At 46.0% G+C, this 19,176-nt stretch overlaps 1 protein-coding gene across 4 annotated transcripts in view; it reads left to right on the top strand.

The window, feature by feature from the left end:
• Ttc7b (tetratricopeptide repeat domain 7B) overlaps positions 1-19,176 on the top strand; it is a 213,800-nt gene that overhangs the window by 58,256 nt on the left and 136,368 nt on the right. For all 4 annotated transcript variants that reach the window (XM_048362268.1, XM_048362269.1, XM_048362270.1 and 1 more), the window contains exon 6: positions 16,856-16,934. In XM_048362268.1, the coding sequence (XP_048218225.1) occupies positions 16,856-16,934 (79 nt within the window). The remainder of the gene's footprint in view (positions 1-16,855; positions 16,935-19,176) is intronic.

Raw genomic sequence — 19,176 nt, 5'->3', positions numbered from 1 at the left:
CCATAACCACCATCAGTCCTGGGCTTTGAACAGCTCAGATAATCTCATGGCCTTCGCAGCTGTTCGTTTGGCTCAGCCCAGTGTGGCTCAGACAGAAACCTGGGCGTGCTGGGAAGGCACCTGCTGGCCTACTGCCCCAGGGACAGCGGTGGCTTCAGACACCCCCCCCCTCCCAACTGTGGAATCATGAGAGGTCAACGTGCAGGGGACTGACACAGAAGCAGGGGGCTAGCGCCATGCATCCTTGGTCTCCCAGGCACTGGACAACTTAGCCTTTGCATCCTAGCATTCTGGGCATGATCCACTTTCAGTGAGAAGTTCACTGCTTTCGACATTATGAGTCCTGTCTGTGAGGGTGAGAGAACTCAGTGCATTTCCTGACTAAGGGAATGGATAAGCATTTAATAGTCACCAACTGTTTGTTCCTGACACTCTTCAGGTGATGACAGATGAAGAAGTAGGCAATAGTGGCTATTCTCAGAAGGTAGTCAAGGACAGGATAAGACATGATCTTTGAGCAATGAAAGAACTCCTGACCACTTGCAGTTTCTATAGACCTGGACACATCAGCTAGCTATTCTTTGATTTCATGAGGATTAATTGTGCACCTGTTAGGTGCAAAGGAAGGGTAAAGCCCCTGACTGCCTAAAACCTGTGGAGAGGTCAAGCATGTGAGAATTATGGAGTAAACCAAGTAGCTTTGGGATCTGCTTGGGGAAGCCAGGTTGCCACAGAGCAAACCAAAGAGCTGCAGTGCTGGGATGGCCGCATGGTTTGGAAAGTGAAGCCCAAGTATGAAGAAGGGTGCTTGGAATAGAGAAGACGCAGACAGATTGGGGAGAGCCGGTGGATGTTCTCAGTGCTTGGTACAGGCGTGGAGTTACAACTAACCTTGCTCTTCTGTGTATTCTACACAGAGCCCAGCCTGGCTACAGTGAGGTTTATATAGCAATCTGAGGATTTTTATAAAAACTTCTGGGCACAAGACACTTGAGCTAAGTGTTATGAGCACTTGGCATGTACAAATACACCCCTTGCTTGTATTGCAGGGGAGGGCTCGAACTCAGGGCCTGGGCACTGGTGCTTAAGCTTTTCCACTCAAAGCTGTCATACTCTGTCTTGATGTATAGCTCTACTTCTGGATTTTTAGTGGTTAACTGGAAATAAGAGTCTCACAGACTTTCCTGTCTGACCTAACCTTGAACCTTGATCTTCAGATCTCAGCCTCCTGAGTAGCCAGGATTACAGGCGTGAGCCACCAGTGCCTAACTTTAGACCTGGTTTGTTTGTTTGTTTTTAAATTTTAAACCTTCAAGTATGTAGTTGACATCTCATGTGGTAAAAGTAGGCACGCAAATGTTTAATATGACCATTGCAGAGACCCTGCAAGGGCAGATCATTGACAGGACCCATACGCATTGTGAAAGAGGAATTCACAGTCTGGCGCACGGAGGGAGCGAAGTGCCCCCCTGTCTGAGCCTGTCAGACTGCAGGAAGCTGTCTTGGTGATTTAGTGGCGTCTGCACCGAGCAGGTCTAGATGAATGTGCCAGGAGGCAGGGGGGCTGGGGGGCGAGGGGGGCACGCGGCGTGCCTGGAGCTCACTGATGCGCTTTCTCCCTTCGCTGGCTGACCTGTCAAGTGCTCTCATCTTTTGCAGGAGGATGAGGAGAGAGAGGGGAAGAGGCCCTTGTTCTTTTCAAGGGATTATTTCCTATTTTTATAAAGCATCGCTTTCCTCTCCATTCTTGTTTTGCAGAGATATTTTTAGTCAACTCGTAAGAGAGAATTACAGAGAGAGATTGAGCTAAAGCCCCCCAAATAACGAGAACATCTTGGAAAAGTTTATGAATTTTCTTAGATATTACTAGAACCTTCCACTGAAAGTGAGAGGGGCTGTTTTTACAGTGGCCCACCTTTCTATTTGTATGGCAGTATCTTCCATGGATCAGTCTGCCAAGAAGGAAACCTGTAATGTGACTTTTGCAAGCTCCTGCATTACATTACAGGATTTAAAGGCTGGTGAATTCGTTTTTCTCAAGTGACATTTGGTTTTTCCACCTTCCTCTCTATTGAGGTTGAAGTTTTTACTTTCTGCACACAAATGCCTTTGGTGATAATTCTCTGGGTTTGGCATGAACACACTGTACCTTTCTTCTGCTAGATCTTCTTCCTTCTGCCTCTCTTTGGCATAATTTTCACCCTCCTCATATCTCTGAGCTGGCTGACAGTTCTGGTAGCTGGTTCTCCTTTGAATCTTCCTAAAAATCTACATCAGGAGGCGTAGATTCTTCCTTTCATATTGGAAGCAAGGGAGAATCTGAAGCTGGGCTTATGCTGAGAACACCTAGAAAACTCATTAAGCTAGACTTAGTGAAAGCTTTACCAAAGATTCTGCTTTCTGTTGCTTGTGAGGCTTGAACTCACAACCAGCCTGGGTGCTGCCCCGACCTCTTTTGCTCAAGGTTAGAGTCCTACCACTTTGAGCTCCAGTGCCACTTCCAATTTTCAGGTGGTTAATTGGGGATAAGAGTCTCAGGGACCTTCCCTCCCTGGGCTGACTTGGAACCATGGTCCTCGAATCTCAGCCTCCTGACTAGCTAGGATTACAAATGTGAACCACCAGCACCTGGTCCACGGATTCTTTAAGAAGACATGGACATTTCAAGCTAGTAAACTAGAACAAAACCAAACAGAAAACCAAACTCTTGCCTACTTGGTTTCATGTGTGCTTGCCCATCTGGATATAAGAATAAGAATAAGAATGTCCTCTGAGCGTATGGGGACGACAAGATGCCAGTGAAAAAAAGCATAGCACCCTATTAGGGATTAATGTAATGGAGGGAGGTGCCGGCGGGAGGGGAAGGAAGCAGAGTGGGAGGAAGTAGCTAACTGCCTGGGTGTGTTCACCATGTTTCTTAGAAGACTGATATTTGAATTTGGCCTCTGAATGAGGGGTGAGATTTACTATCTGGTAGAGGCCTTAGGGCAAGTGGAGGGTGGTGGTCGTGAACCACAGCCCTGTCCCTGACTTTGGGTCTAACTGCCTAGGTTCGAGTCTTCCATGTTCTGTTTACTTGTAGCGTGACGTGGGTGAGCTTCCTGTACAGCCTGTGTTTCTGAAGCCGGGGATAGTATTAGTAGTACCTACTTCATAGGCAGACTTAAGCAATTAAAATGTACTTGAACAATGCCTTACACTGTAGTAGCACGAAACAAGGGTTTGGGATGAATCAGTAAAACCCTACCGAGTAGAGGGTTTATCAGTGCCCAAGGAAAGAAAGCAAGGATCAGCATCTCATTTACAGGTTCCCTATATCTTGTATCTAAAGTGCTAATTACTCTGACATCACTTTCTTACATTTCATTATGGTTTAGCCAGTCAAGTCTATATTTCTACACTACAGGGTTTTTTACTTGGGCATCCTTTCGATCTTACTTGGAACCCCCTCCTCCCTCCTCGGTCTCTTTCATTTCTTTCCCAGTGAGCTGCTAAAGAATCTGAACTGGTTGACCTGTGGCGTTTCGCATGGCTAGGAAGTTGCACATTCGTGATAAAGTTTGATTAAGTTCTCTCCTGTGTTCGCTATTTCTCTGCAGTCTGGCAGCGAGGTCCTGAGTCTTGATCAATGGCGCTTGGTCTCTTCGCACAAGTGGCAGTGGCGTGCTCCTGTCCAAGGTTCAGCAACCCCTGATGCTAGCTGCTCCCAGCCATTGGGGGTTACATAATGCCAATTATCGCCCGGCCCTTCCATTGTTACCTCAAATCATTTTACAAACAGCTGTTTCCCTTAATCTACAATTTAGTTATTCAGTTGGTTACTCAGTACATACAATAAAATATTTGATTCTTTATTATTTAGCTTTAGTTTTGAAGACACTGAATTAGAACTTGTTAATTTAAATATATTTGATCTGTCTTTACAATTTCCCCCTTTTTGAAATTCAAGTTTTTCCGTATTTGGCCTGAGTCTCTTATTATGACTTAGAAGTCTTTATTAGTTTCCTTGCTCTCTAGATGTATGTAAAGATGCTTCCAGATGGTTGTACTAATTCCTGTTCCAGGCAGGCACTATGATTCCTCAAGATTACAGTCAAGGAGCTAGGGACATGCCTGGCTAGTGACCTGGTCATGGTGACTGCCCGTCCTCCCTTCCTCCCTCCCTTTCCCCCTCCCTCCCTCCCTTCCTCCCTCCTTCTCGCCTGTCCTTCCTCCTTTCTTTTCCTCCCTCTCTCTCCCTTCTCCTCTCTGTCATATGCACACATAAATACCTCATAACAATGCAGATATTTCTAATTTAATAACTCAAAATCTGTACTACAATTTTTCCTACAGTTATTTTTCTGCACTCAATTTATTTTCCTTTCTTCCACACCAAGAATCCAGGGATGATCGGATTAGAACATTATCTAACTATTCAGTTGCTTTATTTCATGTTAGACAATTAGGATTAGTAACAATATTAACAATGATAGCATTAATGTCCTTACATATAATATTAAAAGGAAATCTATAAAAGGAAAAACTGATAAACTCAACTTCATGAAAATTAACACCTTTTCTTCTTTAAATGACATTAAAACAATAATATAAGCAACAGACTGGCAGAAAATATTCCAGAAGATATTTGTGAATATGTATCCAGAATATGTAGAGAACTATTTTTTTTTTTTGCTCAAGGCTAGCACTCTGCCACTTGAGTCACAGCGCCACTTCTGGCCATTTTCTGTATATGTGGTGCTGGGGAATCGAACCCAGGGCTTCATGTATAAGAGGCAAGCACTCTTGCCACTAGGCCATATCCCCAGCCCCAAGAACTCTTACTATTCAATAAAATCAAAACAACTCCATTAAAACAGGGCAAAATTGAATGGATATTTTACCATAGGAGATAAAAATGATAGCCAGTACACACGTGAAAAGCTATTGACATTAGTAATCAGGAAAATACAAATTAAAAATCACAAGGTCCATCATTACAAATTTTAACATGGCTCTAACTAAAAAAATTAAACAATACCAAGAATTCAGAATGAAGAAGTTGGAACCCTCAAATACATTGCTGGTTGAAATGTAAAATGGACAACCACTTTGGAACACAATTGAGAATATTCTTACCAAGTTAAACACAAGCTTACCATATGAGCCATTAATTCAAGGGAATCGAAACATTGTACAGGACTACTCACATGCAAATTTTCATTGCAGCATTTTCTCTGGTAGCCAATAAGTGGCCACAGTCCAAACATCCATCAATTGATGAAGGGATAAATGAAATGTAATATTTCCACACAATGGAATAACCACCTGGCAGTCAAAAGAAGTGACCCTACTGATTCGTGCTGTGTAATAGACAACCATGATGTTAAGTAGAAGTAAGCCATACTGAACTATATATGTGATAAGTTTTTGTTGTTGTTGTTGTTGTTGTTTTGTTTTGCTGGAGCTGGAATTCAGGGGCTGGGTGTTGTATTCAAGGCTAGTGCTCTACCATTTGAGCCACAGCTCCACAGCTTCTGGCTGTTTTGGTGGTTAATTGGAGATCAGAGTCTCACAGACTTTCCTGCCCAGGCTGGCTTTGAACTGTGATCCTCAGAGCTCACCCTGCTGAGTAGCTAGGATTACAGGGCGTGATCCACCAGTTCCCAGCTTGTGAAATTTCTAGCAGAGGAAAATCGATAGGGCCAGCACATAAGCGGTTTCTGGGAGCTATAAAGGAGCTGGAGAGTAATTAGAAATAGGCACAGGGAACTTTCTAGAATGACAGGAATGTTCTAAACCTGAACTGTGGAAATGATCACACACTTGTTCCTACTGTGGGGTCTGCTGTCAGATGCATCACACATCTTATTGGTTCCTTCAGCTTTCTCTTAGCCAAATGTAAATAAGCATGCAGCCATGATTCTGTTGCAACTCTGTCCTTCCTGAGAATACCTCGTCACTCAGTATTACTGTATGTGTTCATGGGTTTTAGGTTTTTCTCTTCAGTTACTCTCTTTTCCATGTGGATATTTGAGATAAAAAACTATGTCCACCCATCCATCTATCCATCCATCCATCCCTCTCTCCCTCCCTCCCTCCATCCATCCAGGCTTGGGTGGTGATAGTTAAAATAATTTATCTTACCTCAATGTCCTAGATGATATGTTTGTCTTAGGATTCTGTATCTGTTTTTATACACTAAAAAGGATTGAGAGGACAATACAAGATAGCACAGAACAGTGCCCAGAGAAGGAAGGGAAGGAAGCCAGGATTTAACCTCTGGCCCGACTCGAAGCTGTGGGACTGGCCTCTGTTCCCCCTCCAGGACTCACATGTCCTCTGATAGAGGAGTGGGGTACCTTCCTGCCTGCCTCAGTCCACAGAATGACAGGGCCTAGAATCAGTTGTGGCACCTCGGTTTAGCAGAAGAAGCAGAGGGCTAACAGTTCCTGAGCAGTGACCCCTCCCCGTGTCTTCACAGAAGCCTGGGAATCGCGTTGGGCCCCGCGCATGGGCACCAGACTGCCTGGAGGAGCCAGTGTCTTCCAGACAGTCTGTTGATTAGAGAGACTGCACGGATAGCAGCTGTTCTGAATGGCATAGAGGAGCTTGAAAATAGCTTGTTCTTCTAAGCACATGGAATGCTCTCTCTCTCTCTCTCTCTCTCTCAGATCATATGTGCCTGCTTTGACCTTTAAGCAAGCCCCTTTCCTATGGGTTCCACACAGGGAAACCTGTGCTTCCTGTCTGGAGGGGCAAGTATGGCATCTGACTGGGAAAAGCCAAATGCACGAGAGAACCTAGGTGCTTGTGCTGATGACACGTGGACAGGCCCGCTTCTCGACGGTCGTCATCCTGCCAGCGTCAAGTCTCTCCATCTCCTCTCATCTAACTCGTGGGTGGTGCTCTGCCGCAAGGCTGAGATCACTCGATAGAAATTCTCATCTCTTCGTTGGTCAGCCAGCTCCAGGCTGACCTGCTCTTGACCGAGTATGCCCAGGCAGACAGTGTGGCCTGTGCTGTCTTGGCCATCTTAGCTGCTCTCCTGCCTTTGCCACGCATTTGGTTGTGGGCTAGTGAACTAGCTGACATCTGCCGGGTGGGGGGAGGGGGAGAGCATCTTCAACACTTTTTGGCACTGGAACTCCATTGGGACTGGGATTGAATCCCAGCACATCTATTTATATGTTTCTTTGGAGGGGGTGTTTTGTTTTTTTATTTTGCCAGTCCTGGGGCTTGAACTCAAGGCCTGGGCACTGTCCTTGAGCTGCTTTTTTTGCTCAAGGCTGGCACTCTACCACTTGAGCCACAGCGCCTCTTTCAGCTTTTTCTGTTTATGTGGTGCTGAGGAATTGAACCTAGGGCTTCATGCATGCTAGGCAAGCCCTCTACCACTGAGCCACATTGCCAGCCCCCAGCACATCTGTTTGTAGGCTGGACTACTGTGGGCAGTGAACCAATCTTTTTGAACTGTCTTCTCATAAATAAAACTACAATCGAGAAGAAAAACGACAGTGGTATAGGGTAGAAACCACTTTTGATATTGCCCTGTTCACTATTAAACTAAAAGTTCTCAAACGGAACAGTGGTGCTTTTTGGCTTTTACCCAATAGCTGTTTATAAGTGCCACGAAGAGCCAGATGGTGGGTGGTGGGTGGAGGCGGCAAGTGGTTGGGGAGTATGAAGATGGATGTTTTGAGCAGCAGGTCAGGAGCAGGTGTGAGAAGGAGGCCCAAGTCTGGGCGAGAAGGCAAGGTGAAGGGATGGATCAGCTCTAGCCGTGCTCAGTGTTGGCCAAGCATTTCCCTCCCTTTGCCACGTTTCCAGATGTCTCATGTCCCATGCTCTCTTCTTATCCTTCCTCTCTTCATAAACACCCTCAACTTTTGCCCCATGTTTCTTCGCCATTTCCAAATCCTCAGCCTTTCCCAGGCCCAGCGAGTAGCTGGGACAACTCATGAGAATGCAGAAGTCCCGTGGGGCGCCAAGTGGGGCTGTGATGTTGGAGGTTTGTCCTCACCGACGGGATGGCCGGCCGGCTCCTCCCCTCACGGCTTGGTTACCTCTAGGCTGCCTATAGGTTGTCCTGTGGGAGGGTTGGGCTGAGCCTCTGAGCCTGCCTGCCTGCCTCAAGTAGCCACCACCGCTGGTCCTCCGAGGCCCTTCTTCACGCCTGGGTCAGGAAGCCATTAGGACCTCTGCTTTCTAGATGCTTCAAAGTCTTGCATTGTTTTTCTTTGAAGGGATTCCCTTTGGTCTTTTTTCTTTTCTAACATGGAAGTGAACGTTGTACTCTGATCCCTGCCCTTAGACCCTCCACTCAGACACTTGTGGTGGTGAGTTTGGAAGCTCCTGTCTTCCTTTGCCATTCTTTCTGCTTCTCTCCTCTCCACCGTCCAAGGGGCTGGGCTGCAGATCATCAAAGTTGTTGTTTTCCAATTTTCATGTAACTACTGCTTGGAACTGATGGATATTTGAAGCCCTTTGATGAAGACTTTTCTGCCTTTCTTCTTCACGGTCCTTCTCTTTTAACATGAGCACGAGGCTGTTCATGTAATTGACTGAACCTCATCTTATAGAGAAGGCCTGCAGGGACTCAGCCCACCTGTGTCCTCTCACTGAGCCTGTCTTTCCCCCAGCTCAGGCGGGTTCTTAGCAGGGAGGCCCTTGGTGGAAAGGAATAGTGCTGGGACTCTGCTTTTGTAACAGGCCCATCAAACATTGGTGGTTTGCTACCGGGTTCATATGTTCTTTGTGTTTGGCCTGGCCCTTGCTTGATTAATTCAGAATCGTCTCCAATGGTATCTGCACTTGTGGGGCACACCTTGCGTGATTAAGAGGCAATCAGCTGGCCCCGCCTGTTTTCCCAGCCCTGGGGCTGCGTGGCTGTTAGCCCCGCCTGCCTTCCGGGTCCTGAATGGGAAAGGCAGTTCTAACTGGCCTCGCCTTGGGACCACGTGTAGCCAAGATGGCACCTGGTGGTGAACCCGGAGGCGGTCCTGTGGGCTGTGACGTAGACTAAGGCCGCCCCTTAGGGTGGTCCCTCGGCCCTCCACCCTTGAGGGACAGCTCAGGCGGCCTCTCATAGCCCCTAGCTAGGTGTGCTACGCCCCTCCCCTTCCTGCCGCTCTCTGACCTATTTAAGAGCGGAGCTTATTTCAATAAAGCGAGACTGCGAGAGCTCTCTCCCGGGCTGTCTGATTGTCCTCTGGCGAAGGGGGGGGGGCTGGGTACAGGGCAGTTCGCCGACTCTTCACCTTTTTTTGGCTCCCCCTGGCCGGGGTGCGCTTCCCCGCCTCTCCCGCTGGCCAGGAGAGCACTGGGGGCGAAGGACCCAGGCATGCGCTGACTGAGATGGCACAGTTGTGAAATGCCTGGCCCCGGTTGGTGCCACACCCTGTGGCCTTTGGTGGAGACACTGTACCGTGGTCTCCTAGAGATGTCATCATCCTCTCTGACCACAGGGCCCTGGGAGAGAGCTTCATGCCCACCTGGCTTCAGCCATCTTTTGTCATCTTGACCGAACCAGTGTATCAGGGTATACCATTTCCGGGCCTTGATAGGCTTTCAACAAAAAGCAAAATAAACGAATGAGTCAGCCTGGGGAATGCCATTTTAAAGGAAAACAGTTAAATCATTCTAAAGCAGGTTTATTTGTGTGATGAGTTACTGGAAAGTAGATTCCAGAATTCTAAAAGGTTTTGAGGAAAGGCAGAATTTTGAGGCTACTAAGCAAGTGCTTAAGAAGCACTTCCTGTACGCATCTACCTGCGTAGCTCTTGCGGTGAATCCGTAAGGCGGGATCCTTGTTGTTTCCATTTATACGTAAGGAAACGGAGGCATGAGTCCTTGCCCAAGATCAACAGTTTGTAAATGAGGAAGCTTAGATGTGAGTGGAGCGTTTGCGGCCTGATTGCAGTCCGTAAGCATGCTGTTCAAGCATCACAGTTTACAGGTAAGGGGACAGATGCGCAGGTAAAGACGCTTCTATGATAGACACATCCTGGTTAGCTTGTTAAGAAATACCACTGCCAGGGCTGGGGATATGGCCTAGTGGCAAGAGTGCTGGCCTCATATACATGAAGCCCTGGGTTGGATTCCCCAGCACCACATATATAGAAAATGGCCAGAGGGGCGCTGTGGCTCAAGTGGCAGAGTGCTAGCCTTGAGCAAAAAGAAGCCAGGGACAGTGCTCAGGCCCTGAGTTCAAGCCCTAGGACTGGCAAAAAGAAGAAGAAGAAAAAAAGAAATACCACTGCCAAGGACCCACGACTGCGTTAGATATTGTTGGGCTTCTTTGGTTACAGGATATTTTTCAGCTAGAAGTTCACGAGGGAAAGTGCTTGTTGATTGGCTTCCTATTGCTGACTCTTTTCTCAGTGCTCAGCAGTTTTTCTGTCTCTCTGGGGGGGGGGGCGGACATGAAGAGCTAGGATGTCTTTCCATATTATTACTCAGAGACTTAGGGTTTGGGGACAAGGAGAATGGAGAAGGGTGAGTTGTTCCTTCAAACCTTTCTGTCTCTCTAGCTTGCTACCTACCTTCTGGAAATAGGCCTTGCACACTCCATGTTAGAAGGACTTGTTTATGTGTTCCTGTCCTGACCCATTAAATATGAGCTGCTAGAAGCTTCTCTCTGAGCCTTTTGACCATGTCCCTGGTGACTCCTGTGTGGCTGCCTGATACCTAGTGCCAACTACCTAGTGCCACATGCTCTCTGGCTCGCTGACCCAACGTATAATCTAGCATTGCTTTGTCATGAGGAAGCCTCCGCTGCTAAAGTAGTCCAAAAAATGTTGCTAAGCCTACTACAAGTCTCACTAGGTTTGAAATGAGACATCGGCAGCTTTGCCCGCACGCTCACATCCCAGCGTGGAGGGTGGTCACGCCCTCCGTCGCTAGGTCTAAGCTGCAGCTGGCTTGCTCTGTTGATCAGAGTCCTTTGCTACCAAGGCCAAGGTTGTGGGTTTGATCCCTGGGCCCTGAGTACCGCAGCCATCTGTCTTCACAAGTGTCTGTCACTGGATACCAGGCGGGAGGTGCAGACAGAGGGGAAGCAGGAATCCATTTCAGGAAAAGCAGCTTCCTGACAGCCTGCCACAAGTGTCCTTCTGGCCTGGGAAGGATGTCTTTTCATCTTCCACTTTCCACTGGAAACCTGGCTCTCATTCCAGACTTCTTCAAAAGAGACAACAGCTAAGCGTTACATAAATGGAGGAAAACAGTTTTCAGGCGTGAGAACTAAGAGCAGTTCATCTGGAAGCTCTGTGCTTTCTCTAGAGTCATGTGGATGTATCCACAATAATGACAGAGCAGATATTAAGAGGTAGGAGGAATCTGCTTTCGTTGTCCTTGGATTGTCACAAAATTTTGTAGCAAGCACAAAGGAGAGGGGTTTCAGAATCCAGCCTTGGGCATTCTTTGTTTTGGGGGTACCCATCTGGTTAAGTGTTACTGGGGAGCTGGCTGGCTCTGTAGGTGGTTCGAACTAGGAGATGGGGGTACAGAGTTTCATTGACGGGACTCAAATATGAATAAAAACCTATGCTTAGTGCTATGAGGCTCAAGACGTGTACAGCCTTGTCAGGAACCCCCAGAAATCGTGCCTGCCTCTTCCTGAGGAAGCTAGGAGAGTTTCCCAGGAGTAGCTCTGGCCCTGGTTTTGAGTCTACAGATAGAGGTGTACGCAGACCCAGAAGGACAGACTTTCCTAAAATACCAGGAAGGAATTCTTGTTTATTTGCTTGTTTGTTGAAATTCCTGAACCCTTCATTCTCTGCACTGCTCAGTAAAGCTGTCAGGCCGGACATGCGCTGGTGTGTAAGTTGGTGTTGGGGGCATCACCACTCGGCCCCCACTCTACAGGAAGCACCGCTGAGGGCCCAGTAGGTGCTTTCCGAGCGCCCGTCACCCATGCTCAATGAGGAAGAAGGGGACAGGAAGCAGGTGGAAAGTGCATCCCCTGTGCTGTGCTCTTGGTCATTTGGTTCCTGGTCGTCTGACTCATTCACATACTTGCTGAGCCAGGCTCTATTCTAAGAGCGGGGATGGAGAAGTGAGCACATCCCAAGCTGGCTTAGAGACGCGTCCATTCCGGTAGGGTTGTGAAGCCATCTGAGCTGTTGAAGGCAGGGATGGTGTCCCTTGTCCGTCAGTGTGTCCTTGGGGACCAGCCTGGAGCCTGTAGGAAACAGAGCTTCATGATGGGTAAAGTGACCCACTGTTTAAGAGGTTCAGAAGTGCTTATGGCAAGAAAGAACTTGCAAAAGGCCCAACAGTTTCTTTGCTCAGAGAGATCTATTGTGATGACTTGTTCTATAATTGATTTCTATTATGAAATTCTCAGCCAGAAAGAAATTGAGTTTATCCTGGCAGGGCCACCTTTTCTTTATTGTGTAGGGATTTGCTCTGTAGCATGAAAAGTCTTTTCTTTGTGTCACAACCTTGAGTTTGTATGACAGTAGCAAGTGATATTGAGCTTAAACGTATAGGAGGCCTGGGTCACACTTGGGAATCAGGAGATAATTTAGAAAGACATGTTGTTGAAGAATTATCTTTCCCACTTTAGTCCCAAGAAATAAAAGAAGAAATAATAGAAGAATGTGTTGGACTTGACATTGAACTAGCCTGTCACAATCTGAAAGGGCTCTCATGTTTCCAGGTCTGTCCTAGTGTTGGTTTTCCATTGTGATTAGATGTTAGAGCTCTGGCTTCTTTCTTGAACACACTTACCCCTTGGTCTGATGGGAGGGAGGGAAAGAAGGAAGGGGGGAAAGGGAGAGAGGGGGAGAGAGAGAGCGAGAGAGAGAGAGAGCAAGAGAGAGAGAGAGAACAGAGTTAAAGAACCAAGCCTGTTCAAAATGATAAAACAGAGCAGGACAACTAGGTGATGCTATAAACTTGTCATAAGAATGTGACTTTGGAGGCTGGCTGTAAAAAGGTTACATGGGGGGGGGCAGGGGAGAACTAGAACAGGGTGGAGGTTTGGAAGAAGGGAGAGAGAAAGGGAGGAGAGAAGAAGGCAGAAGTAGGTCAAGGGAGAGCAGAATATGTTCCCATGAAAAGTTACAAACTTGCCTGCCAAAGGGAACGCAGGAGTTGACCAAGAACAAGGCCAAGGGGGCAGAGCCTGAGCTCTCCCTGGTGGGTTGGTGAGTGGAAACAGAGCTTGGCCATCCTGTCAGTCTGCACAGGCGGCTGGCACTTAGGACAGGCAGGCCCTTCCCTCCTTGGTCATAGCTGAGCTGTTGGAGCCGCTCCACTCACAGGGAAAGGCGCCTCACTCAGGAAGCCTGCAGAAGCAAAGTGCAGATGAACCCAGATTCTGACAGCTTGTCAGAGTGGCCACCGCACCAGTGCTGGCAAGAACATTCCTTGGGAGAATAGTTTACCATAATGGATTCTGACATTGTGCAGCCTTAGGTGTGTGTGTGTGTGTGTGTGTGTGTGTGTGTGTGTGTGTGTGTGTGTGTGTGTGTGTGCTGAAATGGAATAAATGACCTCATGTCCGGAGTCTGTGGAATCCCTCAAAACCAGGCTCATTCAATGGCTCACATGTCTTCATTTTGGAGTGGAAATTTTAAGTAGCACTTCATTCTAGACATTCAGTGAATTGCTACATTTTAAAGAACAAACCAGTAGTTTGGAGGTAGGAAGGCAGTCCTGTGGGTTTTGTTCATTTTCCTCAAATTAGGTAATTCTGGCCGATTTAGAATGTAATTCTTGTAAGCTAAGTTCCTTTTCCCCTTTCTTTCATGACTATCCATGTAGCTCCAATTATCTTTCCTGCTCTTATCCGCACCAGTGGAAGTGATTGGTTGAGTAACATGTGACTTTTAAGATGTTTGAATGGTGTGTGGCTTGTTGAGATTTGTATGCTCTTGCCCTTGAGCCTGTGGGGCCTTCTCTAATTTCCTGTTGCCATCTTGGTCTGGGGTTGGGTGGGAATCAACCTCGGCATGGGCCTTTCAGGGTACCACATTCTTTTTTTTTTTTTTTTTTTACAAGCCACAGCCTCCAACCTTCTGTAGATTCTTTGTTTATAAACAGGGTTCTTCCCAGATTAAAGAAGAATCTGGTAATGAGTCCTAAATCCTCTTCAGTAATAATCTGGAGCGAGTGTGAGGAAAGTATTGTATTTACTCTAATGGCTTTCTTGGGAGTGTTCGTCACTTGCTGGACATTCTAGTCATGGAGATACTCCCGTGTGTCCACCAGAGGGCCTCGGTCCTGCATGGAAGAAACATCTCACGCAGCCTTAGGGAGCTGAGTTTCTGCTGTCCATCATTGTTCTCTCTAGGTAGCAGAGGGCATTATCCTCAGGGGGCAGAGTTCTTCACGTGGGTCAACAGATTTGCTTTACAATTTTAAACCAACACCTAGGAGCATCTCATTCTCTGTTTTCATTGAATGAATAGAACATATATATGTGTGTATACATATATATGTAGAAGAATTTGTATATTAATGTTACAAAATATGCACCTAGGCTCTTGCATTTATATTTTTTATTTCCTCCAGTTACATCTCTTCTTTCTTTTTCTTTTTTTTCTTTTTTGATGGCTGTAGGTCTTGAACTCAGGGCCTGGACTCTGTTCCTAAGCTCTTTACCTCAAGACTAGCACTCAACCACTTTGAACCACAGTGCCACTTCCAGTTTTTGAGTGGTTAATTGAAGATAAGAGTCTCAAAGACTTTCCTGCCCAGGCTGGCTTCGAACCATAATCCTCAGATCTCAGTCTCTTTAGCTAGAATTACAGGTTCCTGGCCAGTTATATCTCTTGTTTAGAGCTTATATTTCTTGTACCCAAGAAGGCAATAGAATATGGTGGAAAGTTCCCAGCTTGCTTTCTTACCAGGCTTTGATCTTAACCTCCTTCTGTGTGAGCTCAATAGTGTTGGGTCATTTAAAGCTAAAAAATTCAGTGCTTCTGTAACTATATAAATAGCTTAACATGCAGGAAGGACATGGAAAACACTGAGTGACCAATTCCTATCTATAGCCTTCCCTGAGTTACAATGCTCAGTTTTGATGTTGCTTATTCAAGGCTAATTTCTACCCTGGTAAAGTGGCCTTCTACCAGAATCTCCAGTTTTCTACTGATGTTCCCTCAGGAAACCCTGATCTCATATGGTTCACAGTGGGCACTTTTGTACACAGTGGGCGCTTCATTAGTGATTCTGGCATAAAATTAGCCAGCAGAGCCATTCCTGCCCCTTTTTTAGCCGGAGCTATTTCCTTCCCCTGTGTTACCTAAGAGAACTGAGCTTCAGCCCGGAGCAAAAGTACTTTGCTGCCTGTGAGCATGGATGCCATAAAAACAAACCAAAGGAAAAGCAGAGGAGATTGTGTGTCCCATGGCCTGTTACCTAATTCTTATTCACATCTTGGTCGGACTTCTTTAGTGCTGCTTGGAGTCCTGAATACAGGCTTCTCTTTTTATGCCACCATAAAGCTTCTGATCTGCTATCATCTGATAAGTATGGGCAAGAGGAATACATATGGGAATATTTACGTAGCAGTGCCAGTAAACCATTAGCCTAAAGTTCTGGGCCATTGCTGTGAATGAGCGCTCTAAGAAGTCATATAGGTATAAGATGTGAATTAATAGCCCTCGTGGGTGCTTAAGAACCCACATTTTGATTTACTACTTTTATGTGATTTAAAATGTCAGCCAGGAAGAGAGCCAAATACCTAGAGCATCTGCCACAGCCTGCACAGGCTGGCTGACAGGTTTGCGCCGGCTGACCATTCTGTGGCTTTTGGGGAGGATGGGATGCGTTCTGATGAGCATGTTATAAATATCACTGAGTGATGTCATAGGTGGTAGCAAGTATCCAATGTACAGTGGCAGGCTGAGAAGTTCCCATCTGCGGCGCTGGGCCCAGCATTCCAAAGACAAGCAGGACCTGGTTGTTGCTGAGAGAGTGATGGGTCTGGGGGAAGCATGTCACCTGACTTTGTCTCCACGGGGTGTGTGGGCACTGGGAGGAGGTGCTGTGGATCACACGTGGAAAGCGCCAGTTCCCCGGCCTCACGCACTCGCTCTCCGATCCTTAGCTTCTTTTCCTCCGGGTGGGGTTGGGGGAGGGCTGGGCTAATGGATTTACAGGGCAGGGATTTCTATTCAGGAAGATGCTGAGTAGTGGCTTGGTAGAGCCCTCGCTTTCCGTACATGTTTCCTTATCCTGCCTATGAACTTGCAACAAGCCTAAGTGCCACCATGTCTCATGGTACCCTCTACCCTCTGCCCTGTGCTGCTCTTTCTTCTTGAAATGAAAATAGAGATTCCAGTACACTCTGGGAGAGTCAGGGTAAGGTTGAAAATAGACCTTGTAAGATAGCTTGACTTATTTCATTTTATTTTATTTTTTGCCTCAGAACTGATTTACAGGTTTTTAGTTCCTTGGGGCAATGTGATTGGGGTAAGAAAGCATCAGTGTTCACCAATCTGCTAGGCTCTGGCGGCTCACGCCTGTAATTCTAGCTACTCAGGAGGCTGAGATCTGAGGATTGCAGTTCAAAGCCAGCCCAGGCAGGAGAGTCCGTGAGACTTATTTCCAATTAACCAGCAAAGAAAACAGAAGTAGAGCTGTGGCTCAAGTAGTAGAGCACCAGCCTTATGTGAAAAAGCTCAGGGACAGCTCCCAGTCCCTGAGATCAAGCCCCAGTACCAGCAGGAAAAGAAAAAAAGTTCATCTTAGGTGAAAATTTTCAGCTGATCAAAGATGGATAGACATGTGCAGAATAATTGTTTGCTTAAAATCTAGCCAACAGCTTTCATGTAGACAAAATGCATTGGAGTATGTGTATAAAATATTGAGTATTAACACATACCAGATGGAAACTCTATCAAATTCTGTGTGCACACAGGAACTTGACAAGAGGAGTCGGGAGATTTAGAGAGATTCTCAGAGCAGTAGAGACGAGAACAACCCAAAACCTGCGCATGGTAAGTGTGACGAACCACTGGTCAAGGCCACCAGAGCTGGAGCTATGGACTTGCGTATATTTTAACTTGTATATATACATATATATGTATATATACATTAGATATAAATAGTTATTTACTGACAGTGTACATTTTGGTGGGTTTGTTTTTTAGCATATTCACAATTGTTCAGCTATGGCTAATATTTAATTTGAGGCCATTTTAATCATTTGCACGAGCAACTCTGAGCTCATTAGTAATGAGTTCCTACTCTTCCCTTGCCCCAGCCCCTAGCAGCAGCCATGAATGTACTTCCTGTTTCTGTGGAGTTGAGCTATTTTGATCCTATAGCAATGGAACTATACAGTATGTGATTTGGACTCAGGGCCTGAGCACTGTCCCTGGCTTCTCTTTGCTCAAGGCTAGCACTCTGCCACTTGAGCCACAGCGCCACTTCTGGCCGTTTTCTGTATATGTGGTGCAGGGGAATTGAACCCAGGGCCTCATGTATACGAGGCAACCTCTCTTGCCACTAGGCCATATCCCCAGCCCAGTATGTGATATTTTTGTGGCTCCCTTTGCGTCATGTAATATGCTCACGATTCTCCCATGTGGCAACATTTGTTAGCTTATCTTTTTTTTTGTATTGTCAAATGACATTCTATTATGTGGATATGCCACATTTCATTTTATTCATGTATTTATCATTTGATGAGCCTGTGGGTTGCTTATGCTCAGGACATTATGAATAATCTTGCTATGGACATTTACGTACAAGTTTTTGAGTGGATATATATTCTTTTTTTCTTGACTATGTACCTGGAAGTAGAATTACAGGGTCCTGTGGTAACTTTATGGTTAATATTTTGAGGAGCTGCCATTTTGTTTCCCAGAGTGGCTGCACCGTTTCACTCTCCCAGCACTAATGAGGGTTCTGGTTCCTCCTCCATTCTAACCAACATTTGCTGATGTTTTGGGGGGGGGAGACCGGCTTTCCAGGTGAGTGTCTGGTGCTGTCTTCTGTGATTAAGGCTTGTATTTCCCCAGTGGCCAGTGGTGTTGAGCTTCTTGTCAGGTGTTTGTTGGTGGTGCTCTCTTGGGATAGAATGAGTGTGTCCTATCAATGCAGGCCCACCCAGATACCTGGGTGTAGAAGGAGGTCAAGTGTGCACTTGTGACTCATACTAAAACCATGGAGAACAAGGAGATAAGATCCTCAGGTATTAGTTGTTTCCATCAACACACTGACGACAACACTCCAAAAGAGAAATGTGATGGTTTATTATGAACTCCATATGGCTTTATCTATATACTGGTAGTCAAACAGTTGATTAGCATTAGGCTCTCCTGTTTACAAGAATTTTCTTTCTTTTTAAAACTCTTGCATTTTCTCTTTGGAGAGGCTCACTGGTTACCCTGTAGCTTGCCCCACAGAGCAAAGCCTTTAGGTGTTTGGATGCAGGCCTGGTGCTTATTAGATGTGAAATAAAGCCACCGGTCACAGTCTAGCAACCCTGTGTAAGGTTGCAGTTTCTTTTGTCTTTTTTTATACATGGTATTGCCCTCCCTTTGTTCCAGCTCTTTAAGCATTGTGGGGGAGTATTCAGCTGGGCAAGGCTGAGACCCGGGCCATGAGAAATGAAGCCAGAGCTTCATTTGGGTACTCGCAGGCTTTTAGGATGGTAGAATGTGACTTTCTGGAGCAGGTGGCTAGGATAAGAAGAGCAACTTCATACATGCACACAGTCACACACAGTCTTCCCTGTATCCCCCACCACCAAGAACTTATTTGTTCTTTAATATTTATGTATTGATGAGATTTTAATTTCTAGCATTTTAATTTCTAATATTATTGAAGACAAAGGAACCTGCAAATACATGGTTGAATGTTATTGCCAGATATCTTTTCTTCAAATTGATGTATTCCCAGCATCCCAAGGAGCTTCTCAATGGTCAGACCTTGTCTTTCTCCAAGATCTCAAAGCACAACAAAAGTAACTGACTAAATGAGCTAATGTTTCCTTAATTCCTTTAAAAGCACATTGAAAGGCCAATCTTTCAAAATGGCTTCGATACAGAGCACGCATTCTTATTGTTGACTTGTATTTGAATATGTAATACTCACACATTCATAGGAAGCTGAGTGGGTTTCCCCACTAAGAGCTGCAGTGTTCTGAACACACTATGGGAATCTGCCTGCTGTTTATTTCAGTTGTGTTTCTGAACTGGAGAACGTCCTCCACTGTTGTTTAAGGCTTATCGC

The sequence above is a fragment of the Perognathus longimembris genome, chromosome 14 (genome assembly GCF_023159225.1).
Source record: "Perognathus longimembris pacificus isolate PPM17 chromosome 14, ASM2315922v1, whole genome shotgun sequence".
NCBI lineage: Eukaryota > Metazoa > Chordata > Mammalia > Rodentia > Heteromyidae > Perognathus > Perognathus longimembris.
The sequence above is the reverse complement of the archived record's forward strand: the minus strand, read 5'-3'. Positions and strand labels throughout refer to the sequence as shown.